Raw genomic sequence first — 13444 nt, 5'->3', positions numbered from 1 at the left:
CACAATTTATTTATCGCAGGTGGGATGTGGCCATGCTCATCTCACTCACACGCCCGCCCGTAGTAGAGAAATAGTCACAACGTTTTTGCTACTGGGAATGAGCTTGTTTCTCCGGAGCTCCGGAGCCACTGCTTGCTTGCTGGCTGGCTGGCTGGACAGACACAGAGCCCCCTGGCCACATTCAGGTGTTTAGACGAGCGGCTTCGAATGCTATCAATGCATTGAATGGGAGATTATCACGTTTTATCAGACCTTTGAATGGGCGAGTAGGCGACGGAGTAGGCGCGATTTAGACCTACCGCGATTTGTCAGACCATTCATGGGGCGTAATCAGGAGCTACTGACCTACTTGGAGGCGGAGCAGTCCCAACAACAATATTTACGATTCTGTGCCTATCGGTACATAACTCGAACGGCGCTGAGTAGGCACAGGCGAACGTCACACCGTTCAGGACGGCAACTCGGTCGCCTTAGCTCCCTCGGTGGTCCTTCACGGGGTGACAGTTCGCATGTGACTGCGCGCCTCCGTCATGGTCCGAAACCAAAACCGAAACTGAACTATTTAAGTCATCTCCGTAGGTATATGTCTTGATAACACCCAATGAATGGTCTGATAAATCGCGGGTAGGTCAGTATGTCGCCTATTTCGCCCATTCAAAGGTTTAATAAGAGGTGATAATGTCCCATTCAATGCATTGATAGCATCCGAATCGGGTGGTTTAAGACAGGTATCTTGTGTTTATAGTGAACTCAGATGTGCGAGCAAATTCCACCTGCCCCGAAAGTGTATTTACCTGCCACGGGCAGTCGGGAAACCGTTAGTGTCAACCCCTGGGTTGTTGTATCCCCTATTGTTGTATCCCCTATAAAACAAAAATATATTCTTAATTGTTTTCATGCTCATTCTTAAGGTGGCTGGGATGCTGATATATTACATCCTTTCTGGAGGAGAGCATCCATTTGGCAAAGGCTTTAAATGTAAAAGCAACATTGGGGAAGGGAAGTACAAACTGGATGATGTTCAGGATGAGGTCGCTAAGCATCTCATTGAGTGGATGATCAATGAAGACCAAAAGAAAAGACCTACAGTGGAGGAATGCTTGGCTCACCCCTTCTTCTGGTCAGATGAGAGGTATGATAGAAACAATGAAACATTTTACCTTCCTCATAGTATTCATTCATTCACTGATATCTAAACATTATTTCAGCTCATCTTAAGTTTGATCCAGTGGTTAGTTCTAGCCTAATGTTTTCAGTCTTTTTTTTATGTTCCAGGAGAGTAGAGTACTTGAGAACGATTGGAAATCAACAGGAAGTAGTGAACCGTCCAGATGATGACCTCATCAGAGCATTGGACCAGTATGCTGAGCAGGGACAGTTCAACACATGGAAACACAAGGTGACTTTATTACTAATTGTGCAAGAAAAATATAAAACCACAATCTCACATTTCTATACTTTATTTCTCTTTAGATACTTTTTTAATGTATGAAATGTGCTATACAAATACATGTGTTTTGCCAAGGTCACTAAAACATAATTCCAGGCTCACATCCATCTTAAAGGGATATTTCACTTTCAAAAAAACTTTTGGTCATTTTATCGTCTACTCAGGCTTTTGTGAGCCCCCCAGACCGTTTTTAAGTTGCTTGATTCAGTATTTAGATATTTGATATTCATTTTATCAGACACGCCCCCTTCCTATACAAACCCATTATAACTTCAAACTCCATTTTTAACATGTTAGATTCATCAAAAACACCCGTCCTTGGTTCTGGTGACTCACCCTGCCCTCCTAATACGCGAGGGGGCCGTGTTTTTTCGATTACCTTTTTATTTTATTTTATTCAATTTTTTTATTGTATTTATTTCATTTTCCAAAAATAATATTAAAAATAAATGAAAAAGTATGAGGAGGGCAGGGTGAGTCACCAGAACCAAGGACAGTGTTTCTGATGAATCTTAACATGTTAAAAAAGAGTTTGAAGTTATAATGGGTTTGTATAGGAAGGGGGCGTGTCTGATAAAATGAATAGCAAATATCTAAATACTGAATCAAGCAACTTAAAAGCGGTCTGGGGGGCTCACAAAAGCCTGAGTAGACAATAAAATGACCCCGAGTTTTTTTTAAAGTGAAATATCCCTTTGACTGATTGCCTGAGTCCCGTGGTCAGAGTTCTGGTCCGGTTCTGATGAATATTAAGTAGTTCCGGTGATTTGGTGGTGCCACTCATTAAACATAAATGAATAAAAAAACTAGCGTCATTCGTATTGTATTGTATTATAACAACATTTATGTTTAATAAGTGGCCCCACCAAATCAGCGGAACTACTTAATATTCATCAGAACCGGACCAGAACTCTGACCACGGGACTCAGGCAATCAATTAATACCTTTGCAACCACTACATTAATGGTATTTCCACAGCTTCCTACAGCAAGTCCAAACATTTTAACTAACCCTTTTAGGTGTATGTTTTTCCAGTTCTCACCTGAGTTGCTTCAGAAGATGGATGGGCTGAAGTCCTACCCTGAGAACTCATTTGGACTGCTGCACTTCATACACAACCCCCATGAGCACTAGTAAGTTGAATTATATTAAAAACACAGAGAAAAGTCATTCTCTGGGGATTTCCAGCTGGCGGCTTTTGGTTGGAAGTAGAGGATATCGTGTGTAGGGTGTTCAGGGGGTGGGGGGTCTTTTGACGTGGCCGTACCAGTGCATCCAACCATACCAGCACTGGACCGACCCACATAGAGAAGATTGGTAAAGCTGATTGGCTCTACACATGGCGTTGTCCCGCCGCTGAGCAACATACCTGATGATGATGACTCATCAAACTGAGTAGTACCGTCTAAATACCAGCACACACATCAAACTGTCTGAATATCAGCACACACTTATCAACAGAGTAGTAACGTCTGAAAACCAGCACACACTCATTGGACAGAGTAGGACTGTCTGAATACCAGCACACACTCAGAGTAGTAAAATCTGGATGCTACAGACTACAGTAGTATATCTGGATGCTACAGACTACAGTAGTACCATCTGGATACCAGTCACAAGCACATTCTCATGAAATGGAGTAGTACCATCTGAATACAAGCACACATATTTTTTCTTACTGACAAAAACTACATAAAAACAAATACAAGATTATAACAAAAACTATGACTACATTTTCTTGGTAAAAATGTAAGGACTAGTAAAGAAGAGATCCAGTAGTTTAATTAATTAATTCATGTCAGTATTCAGGTCTCAAAAGCAGTAGTGTGGGAAGAAGGGTGTATCATACACCCAGCGGAAATATACTTTTTTCTTAAAGATATTTTCATGGGCTTTTTTGCCTTTATTTAATGTAGTCTATCTACTCTCCTAGAGTTAAATGTAGTCTATCTACTCTCCTAGAGTTAAATGTAGTCTATCTACTCTCCTAGAGTTAAATGTAGTCTATCTACTCTCCTAGAGTTAAATGTAGTCTACCTACTCTCCTACAGTTAAATGTAGTCTACCTACTCTCCTACAGTTAAATGTAGTCTATCTACTCTCCTGCAGTTAAATGTAATCTACCTACTCTCCTAGAGTTACATGTAGTCTACCTACTCTCCTACAGTTAAATGTAATCTACCTACTCTCCTACAGTTAAATGTAGTCTATCTACTCTCCTACAGTTAAATGTAGTCTACCTACTCTCCTACAGTTAAATGTAATCTACCTACTCTCCTACAGTTAAATGTAGTCTATCTACTCTCCTACAGTTAAATGTAGTCTACCTACTCTCCTACAGTTAAATGTAGTCTACCTACTCTCCTACAGTTAAATGTAATTGCGAACGCGGAAGGAGGCGTGGAAGGAGGCGCGGCGAAGCCACGCCTCCGACCAAGTGGAGCTTACTATGTAACCCTGCTCAGGTTGTGTGTGTGTCTGTCCGTCTGTGTTCACCTCTCATTGGCTGCATGCACCCATGTGACTCACATGCGTGCACTGCCTGTAAGCAGCCACCCGAGTGCGCCAGAGTGCAGGAATTTAGACAATGCACACCAGCCTGCCACACACACACACACACACACACACACACACACACACTCACACTGTCAATGTTCTCTCCCCATCACGGTGAAATAACACGGATTACAAGTCTGTAAATACACAATATTTTCGAGCTGCGTTCGCTTCCAGCGTTCGCGCGTCTTACTTGTCTACCTACTCTCCTACAGTTAAATGTAGTCTACCTACTCTCCTACAGTTAAATGTAATCTACCTACTCTCCTACAGTTAAATGTAGTCTATCTACTCTCCTACAGTTAAATGTAGTCTATCTACTCTCCAACAGTTAAATGTAGTCTATCTACTCTCCAACAGTTAAATGTAGTCTACCTACTCTCCTACAGTTAAATGTAGTCTACCTACTCCCCTACAGTTAAATGTAGTCTATCTACTCTCCTACAGTTAAATGTAGTCTATCTACTCTCCTACAGTTAAATGTAGTCTACCTACTCTCCTACAGTTACATGTAGTCTATCTACTCTCCTACAGTTAAATGTAGTCTACCTACTCTCCTACAGTTAAATGTAGTCTATCTACTCTCCTACAGTTAAATGTAATCTATCTACTCTCCTACAGTTAAATGTAGTCTACCTACTCTCCTACAGTTAAATGTAGTCTATCTACTCTCCTACAGTTAAATGTAGTCCACCTACTCTCCTACAGTTAAATGTAGTCTATCTACTCTCCTACAGTTAAATGTAGTCTACCTACTCTCCTACAGTTAAATGTAGTCTATCTACTCTCCTACAGTTAAATGTAGTCCACCTACTCCCCTACAGTTAAATGTAGTCTATCTACTCTCCTACAGTTAAATGTAGTCCACCTACTCCCCTACAGTTAAATGTAGTCTACCTACTCTCCTACAGTTACATGTAGTCTACCTACTCTCCTAGAGTTAAATGTAGTCTACCTACTCTCCTACAGTTACATGTAGTCTACCTACTCTCCTAGAGTTAAATGTAGTCTATCTACTCTCCTACAGTTACATGTAGTCTACCTACTCTCCTACAGTTAAATGTAGTCTACCTACTCTCCTAGAGTTAAATGTAGTCTATCTACTCTCCTAGAGTTAAATGTAGTCTATCTACTCTCCTACAGTTACATGTAGTCTACCTACTCTCCTACAGTTAAATGTAGTCTACCTACTCTCCTACAGTTAAATGTAGTCTATCTACTCTCCTACAGTTAAATGTAGTCTACCTACTCTCCTACAGTTAAATGTAGTCTATCTACTCTCCTAGAGTTAAATGTAGTCTATCTACTCTCCTACAGTTAAATGTAGTCTACCTACTCTCATAGAGTTAAATGTAGTCTATCTACTCTCATAGAGTTAAATGTAGTCTACCTACTCTCCTACAGTTTAATGTAGTCTACCTACTCTCCTACAGTTTAATGTAGTCTACCTACTCTCCTACAGTTAAATGTAGTCTACCTACTCTCATAGAGTTAAATGTAGTCTACCTACTCTCATAGAGTTAAATGTAGTCTACCTACTCTCCTACAGTTTAATGTAGTCTATCTACTCTCCTAGAGTTAAATGTAGTCTACCTACTCTCCTACAGTTTAATGTAGTCTACCTACTCTCCTACAGTTAAATGTAGTCTACCTACTCTCCTACAGTTTAATGTAGTCTATCTACTCTCCTACAGTTAAATGTAGTCTATCTACTCTCATAGAGTTAAATGTAGTCTACCTACTCTCCTACAGTTAAATGTAGTCTATCTACTCTCCTACAGTTAAATGTAGTCTATCTACTCTCCTAGAGTTAAATGTAGTCTATCTACTCTCCTACAGTTAAATGTAGTCTATCTACTCTCATAGAGTTAAATGTAGTCTACCTACTCTCCAACAGTTAAATGTAGTCTACCTACTCTCCTACAGTTACATGTAGTCTACCTACTCTCCAACAGTTAAATGTAGTCTACCTACTCTCCTACAGTTACATGTAGTCTACCTACTCTCCAACAGTTAAATGTAGTCTACCTACTCTCCTACAGTTACATGTAGTCTACCTACTCTCCAACAGTTAAATGTAGTCTACCTACTCTCCTACAGTTACATGTAGTCTACTTACTCTCCTACAGTTACATGTAGTCTACCTACTCTCCTACAGTTAAATGTAGTCTACCTACTCTCCTACAGTTAAATGTAGTCTATCTACTCTCCTAGAGTTAAATGTAGTCTATCTACTCTCCTACAGTTAAATGTAGTCTATCTACTCTCCTACAGTTAAATGTAGTCTATCTACTCTCATAGAGTTAAATGTAGTCTACCTACTCTCCTACAGTTAAATGTAGTCTACCTACTCTCCTACAGTTAAATGTAGTCTATCTACTCTCATAGAGTTAAATGTAGTCTACCTACTCTCCAACAGTTAAATGTAGTCTACCTACTCTCCTACAGTTAAATGTAGTCTACCTACTCTCCTACAGTTACATGTAGTCTACCTACTCTCCAACAGTTAAATGTAGTCTACCTACTCTCCTACAGTTACATGTAGTCTACCTACTCTCCAACAGTTAAATGTAGTCTACCTACTCTCCTACAGTTACATGTAGTCTACTTACTCTCCTACAGTTACATGTAGTCTATCTACTCTCATAGAGTTAAATGTAGTCTACCTACTCTCCTACAGTTAAATGTAGTCTATCTACTCTCATAGAGTTAAATGTAGTCCATCTACTCTCCTACAGTTAAATGTAGTCTATCTACTCTCATAGAGTTAAATGTAGTCTATCTACTCTCCTACAGTTAAATGTAGTCTATCTACTCTCCTACAGTTAAATGTAGTCTATCTACTCTCCTACAGTTAAATGTAGTCTATCTACTCTCCTACAGTTAAATGTAGTCTATCTACTCTCCTACAGTTAAATGTAGTCTATCTACTCTCCTACAGTTAAATGTAGTCTATCTACTCTCATAGAGTTAAATGTAGTCTACCTACTCTCCTACAGTTAAATGTAGTCTACCTACTCTCCTACAGTTAAATGTAGTCTACCTACTCTCCTACAGTTAAATGTAGTCTATCTACTCTCATAGAGTTAAATGTAGTCTACCTACTCTCCTACAGTTAAATGTAGTCTATCTACTCTCCTACAGTTAAATGTAGTCTATCTACTCTCATAGAGTTAAATGTAGTCTACCTACTCTCCTACAGTTACATGTAGTCTATCTACTCTCCTACAGTTAAATGTAGTCTACCTACTCTCCTACAGTTAAATGTAGTCTACCTACTCTCCTACAGTTAAATGTAGTCTACCTACTCTCCTACAGTTAAATGTAGTCTACCTACTCTCCTACAGTTAAATGTAGTCTATCTACTCTCCTACAGTTAAATGTAGTCTATCTACTCTCATAGAGTTAAATGTAGTCTATCTACTCTCCTACAGTTAAATGTAGTCTATCTACTCTCCTACAGTTACATGTAGTCTACTTACTCTCCTACAGTTACATGTAGTCTACCTACTCTCCTACAGTTACATGTAGTCTACCTACTCTCCTACAGTTAAATGTAGTCTATCTACTCTCCTACAGTTAAATGTAGTCTACCTACTCTCCTACAGTTAAATGTAGTCTATCTACTCTCCTAGAGTTAAATGTAGTCTATCTACTCTCCTACAGTTAAATGTAGTCTACCTACTCTCCTACAGTTAAATGTAGTCTATCTACTCTCCTAGAGTTAAATGTAGTCTATCTACTCTCCTACAGTTAAATGTAGTCTATCTACTCTCATAGAGTTAAATGTAGTCTATCTACTCTCCTACAGTTAAATGTAGTCTACCTACTCTCCTACAGTTAAATGTAGTCTACCTACTCTCCTACAGTTAAATGTAGTCTATCTACTCTCATAGAGTTAAATGTAGTCTACCTACTCTCCTACAGTTAAATGTAGTCTATCTACTCTCATAGAGTTAAATGTAGTCCATCTACTCTCCTACAGTTAAATGTAGTCTACCTACTCTCCTACAGTTAAATGTAGTCTATCTACTCTCCTACAGTTAAATGTAGTCTACCTACTCTCCTACAGTTAAATGTAGTCTACCTACTCTCCTACAGTTAAATGTAGTCTACCTACTCTCCTACAGTTAAATATACACTGAGGATGTGGTGCCATCAGTCTATAATAGCTACGAAATAGCAGCGTTCGTTCAAGTCTCGAACGGGTCCATAGACTACATGATATCCAACAGTCTGGGTCAGGTCTGTAACGGATCTCAGAACCAATTAGTGTCCGGGTCCGCAAAAAAATTAGAAAAGTGGGAACGGCCTTGAATCGGACCAAATTGTCATGGGTCCACCTGGGTTCGGTTCCGTTATTTGAAAAAAATCTTGGAATCAGTCGAACCTTGGGACTAATTTCACAGGCTTTAGTGTTTGTGTGTGTGTGTGTGTGTGTGTGTGTGTGTGTGTGTGTGTGTGTGTGTGTGTGTGTGTGTGTGTGTGTGTGTGTGTGTGTGTGTGTGTGTGTGTGTGTGTGTGTGTGTGTGTGTGTGTGTGTGTGTTCACCATCAGATGTTGTGTCTTCAGTAACCACTGCTTTGTGTTCACAGTGCTGAGGATGCAGCTCACATTGACCTGATGGAGATGTTTCCTGGTCTGGTTGGATGTGTTTACAAGTTTGCCAAAGAACAAGACTGGAACTCCAGGCCTGCACTGCAGGAAATCATTCAAAGAGAAGAGGTCAGCAGCAGTTCTGTTTGAAAGTCCCTAAAGGGATATTTCACCATTTTTTTTAAAGAGGTCATTTTATAGTCTACTCAGGCTTTTGTGAGCCTCCCAGACAGTTTTTAAGTTACTTGATTCAGTATTTAGATATTTGATATTCATGTTATCAGACTATACAAACCAACTGTAACTTCAAACTCTATTTTAACCATGTTAGAATAAACGGAACCCCGTCCTGGTGACTGATATTGTCCTTCTAATATGTGAGGAGAACGTGTTTTTTCAATTACTTTTTTCATTTATTTTTTATATTAAAAAAATTAAATACAATAAGAAAATATATATAAAATAAATGAAAAAAGTAATTGAAAAAATACGGCCCCTCACGTATTGGCAGGATGGCAGGATGAGTCACCAGAACCAAGGACATAAAAATGGAGTTTGAAGTTATAATGGGTTTGTATAGGAAGGGGGCGTGTCTGATAAAATGAATATCAGAATCAGAATCAGGTTTATTGTCACATCACAGGTTTACAAGGTAAAAAAGTGGGTGAAATTCACTTTCATACATCGTTCCCATCGCAACATTATTTCCATAGAAAGAAGTGGGGGGGGGGGGCAACAAGTTATCTACATATTTACACCTAGTACCTGAGATAAAAAATATGACCACGGTGCCCGAGCATAGCAGCAATGTATACTGTGCATGATATACTTATGGACGTTAAGGTGCTTAGAGAAAAAAAAAGAAAAGCCCAATAAAATAAAATAAGAAAGTCAATTGCGTTATACATGGGGTTAAGGTGAAAAAAGTCAGCGCGTGTCGACCGCATAATCCACATGATTTGGACTGACCCTGGCATAATCCGCAAGTAGTTCCATGAGGGAGAGCAAAAAAAAGAAAGTCACTTGTACCTGGTGTAGTCCACAGGTATGTCCAAGGAGGAGCTAAGTCCAAGTCATTTGTCCCTGGTATAATCCACAGGTGTGTTCAAGAAAGAGCAAAAAAGGTCCGAGACCAGCTACAAAGTACCGCCTATTGTCAGGCTGCTGAACAAGGCTCATGCCTCATTCAGCATTCTGACAGCAGCCGGATTAAAACTGCACCAGAACCTGGTGGTGCTGCTCTTGATACTGCGGTAGGACCCCTTGCCCGGTCGCGGTCGTTGTAGGGTTTTGAACAGTTTGTGTCTTGGGTGGTGCTTGTTCTTGATGATGCGCTTGGCTTTGACCACGCACCGCTTTGTGTACAGTTCCTGGAGCGCAGGGAGCTCGCCTCCCATTATACGCTCTGCTGATCGCACTACTCGCTGTAGGCTGATCTTTTCTCGGGCAGTACAGTTCCCGTACCAGGCCGTGACACAGCCTGTTAGGACGCCTTCAACCGAACTGTTGTAATACAGCCTGAGGATGCGATGTTCTACTCCGAACTTCTTCAGGCGGCGGAGCCAGTATCAAATATCTAAATACTGAATCAAGCAACTTAAAAACTATCTGGGGGGCCCACAAAAGCCTGAGTAGACGATAAAATGACCAAAACATTTCTTTTAAGTGAAATATCCCTTTAAATTAGAGAATTGAGAGAAAGACACCTTTCAGTTACCAGTGTAAGAATGACGGCCCTCGATATGAATTTGGATTTGGGGTAGAAAACAAAAACATAGATCTCTGCCTCCTGGCCTTTCGACCTACTCGATATAATTACTGTAAAATAGTGCTTTTATACCTGTTGTGTTCTTTATTTTCTATTCACATTCCATGCATGTTTTCTGATTAATTTGTTGTAATAAGATTTGACTTTACAGTTGTGTTCCTTTTATTTTGAGGAAATGATACAGGGCCTTATTTTATTGGCGTGAACCAGGTTGCACCTGACGTAAGGCACGGTCCTATCTAATTGGCAGAGAGCAGAGGACGCACTGAATGCTTTTCTATCGTTTAAAGGGTTAGTAAATACAAATGTCAACTTAATTTTACTATTTGAAGATCTGGATCCAGATCCGTGAACTTGTGCCGTTTACATTTATGTGTAATAAAGTATTCAATAAATCAAATAGGAGTGGGCGAAATGATAGTAAATACATTATCAGATTATATGTTTCTGATTTAGTTAAATGTTCTGTATAGAATGTACTGTACAAATAAAGACTTGATGATTCGTTTGTATTAAAGTATTTTGGGAAATAAAGACACAAGAGTGTTTGTGTATAGGGCAAGGTGTGATGTAGTAGGATGTAGGATGGGGAACACTCAAAGCTTTTTGACTAATTGCATTGCTAATGGTTCATTTATAGATTCATGTCAGCTTTAATTTGAAATGAAGCAGGCAGATCTACGAGTCATAATACAGTCATGCCATATAAAACCATATTTTTTTAATAACTTTAGCAACGTTGCAACTTGAATAATTGAATAATTTCTGACAGTGGCCCATCTTCTTCTTTACTTCAAGTTCTTTACTCAACACTTTAGCAACGTTGCAACTTTAATCATTTAATTTCTAAAGTGTTTAGTAAAGAACTTGTAGTAAAGAAGAAGATGGGAAACTGTCACTTATTGTAGCGAGCAAGTGCAGTGACCCGGGATCGAACCCAAGACCCCCTATCTATACGATACGATACGATATAATCAACCTGGCGCGGGGCGGGCCATGCCATGAGAGCAAGTTACAGCCAGGTATTTTCTGTGGTCCCTACAATATCTTTACGGCAGCCGATCTGTGGCAAGTCAAACCAGTTCAAGAAAATTAACCAGCTTCGGCCGTAATTTGTCACGTGATCTTTTCCACACTGAAGCAAGCTTCGAAGCAGTGGTTCTATGTAAATGTAGTTTTGAGTTTGAAGTGTGTATTGAAGGTTTAGTGTCAGACTGCCATTACTAGCAGCCTCTGCGATTTGAAAGCTGCAGTCATTCATATTTAGATTTTTCATTATGTTTGATTAATTGTTCAGCCCTAATAAAATCATGGCTAGAAAGCACCAAATTGCACCCACTGCGAAGTAAGCGATGCCTTTGATGGATACAGGAAGGGTGGGCACTAGGGAAATCTAGGCAGTAGTGATGCGGGGGCCGACCCGTTACCCGCAGGTCCTGGGGGTCAACCAGCGGGGCGGGCGCCGGGCGAGTGCCGGGCGGGCGGACGAGTCAAGATTTCAGAGGCAATTATGCGGGCTGCAGGTGTAGTGGGTCAACACCACTCTCACACGCATTATTTTCTAAATTTTATCATGCTCTTGTTTTGTCTAATTTATTCATAATAAGAATAATAACAAGTGTTTCCGTTTGCCGGTATTTACCGGCCATTGACCAATAGGCTATTTTATCATTTAAGCCTAATATTAATATTATTATTTGGATAAAGTAGTACAACCATTAAAACCCATCATAATCAATTGAAGTTTTTATCATGATCTGATAATGTCAGTGTGGGTTCATTCCCGACAGCCTTTCTGATAGATCAGCTTATTCTTCGTACGATGGTGTTGCGCGTTGCACAACACGTCGCAACGCATCGCGTTGTCAGCTTGTATGTCTGCTATTTTCAATACGCAACAACACGGCGAAGCACAAATGAAGCTTTACACAGCTGCATCACCTCCCAATCAGTGTTGCAATGCTGAATTGGAACGTGGTTGCACTGTATTTTAATGACGTGACACGCACGTCGTAACACCTACAACTACAGGTCACAAAATGGACAATTGATATGCATCTAGGCTTATTCCTATGTTAATGTACCTGGTGTGAGTCAGGAGCCTTTGTAAACTTTGTTGAGGTGTGAATTTAAAGTAGTTTTAAATCTATGTGTGTGCCTGCTGTGTGCTCCTGGTCAAATAGGTTCCTTCACGGCGGGCAAGGCTGTCCCATGAGCAATGCAACCCTGTTCCAAATCAGCACTCGGTACGGGTGGTTCGCTCGGGTGTTATGATAAACAGAACCGGGGTCTCGAAGTGATAGAATCTGAACCAAGCCGGACCCAATTGACAATAATAAAACCCAAGGGCGCCGATACTGTGGGTGCCTCGGGGCTAAAGCTCCCAGGAGAAATGACGAGCACCCATCACAAACTCATCACAAAAAAAGAAAAATAAATAACCTCCGACATCTGCACTTCATGGAGTAAATTTTTTTAACCGAATTAACCGCTTTAAAGTAAAAAAAAAAAAAAAAAAGTTACAAACCCGGACAAAAAACGCAAACCGCGTTGCGCACCCAATAGCCCGGACATAAATCGGCGCCCCTGCAAAACCCGTCAAAGCCCAAACTCTGGGTGGCATACCCAGGGGTGTGGGTTATGGATATTACAAGCAAGCATAGTGACTGTGCTTGCTTGTCTGTCTGCAATGCATAAAGTGTGGTTGGTGACACACATTGCAGGCAACTAAGGCAAGTAGCTAATCAACCTCCCTTACGCCATCATTCATGTATAACATTAACAAAACTAAACAAAAGCTGTAGGTTTTTTATATTAAGGTTGAATGAGATGTAATGGCCAAAACATATATTAATTTGTTTATACTGTGCGACGTACAGTGTCGCGCGCAGCAGTTCACTCACGGCCACTTTATTCAGTTATAGTTTGGCAAGCGACATCTCTGCATTTAAAACGACTTTGGGTACTTAAAAGAGTGCTATATAAATCTGAGCTAATATGATGATTATCTCCTTGTTTTTCACCACGGGTCGCGGGGTGTGCCAAGTCGTTGATTTATATATTGTTTTGCGGGG

General features: G+C 40.2%; 2 protein-coding genes across 2 annotated transcripts in view; both read left to right on the top strand.

The window, feature by feature from the left end:
- Positions 1–13444, top strand: part of LOC308105606 (uncharacterized protein) — a gene marked incomplete at its 5' end in the record, with an annotated part of 123482 nt that overhangs the window by 30629 nt on the left and 79409 nt on the right. The window lies entirely within an intron of this gene.
- Positions 906–9220, top strand: LOC308105609 (serine/threonine-protein kinase/endoribonuclease IRE1-like). Its single transcript, XM_080456441.1, has 4 exons — positions 906–1132; positions 1276–1399; positions 2486–2583; positions 8602–9220. The coding sequence occupies exons 1-4, from the start codon at positions 921–923 to the stop codon at positions 8750–8752; spliced, it is 585 nt and encodes a 194-aa protein (XP_080312567.1). The 5' UTR covers positions 906–920; the 3' UTR covers positions 8753–9220.

The sequence above is a fragment of the Gymnoscopelus braueri genome (genome assembly GCF_963280865.1).
Source record: "Gymnoscopelus braueri genome assembly, chromosome: 18".
Taxonomy (NCBI): domain Eukaryota; kingdom Metazoa; phylum Chordata; class Actinopteri; order Myctophiformes; family Myctophidae; genus Gymnoscopelus; species Gymnoscopelus braueri.
Note: the sequence above shows the minus strand (reverse complement) of the source record. Positions and strands in the feature narration are given on the sequence as shown.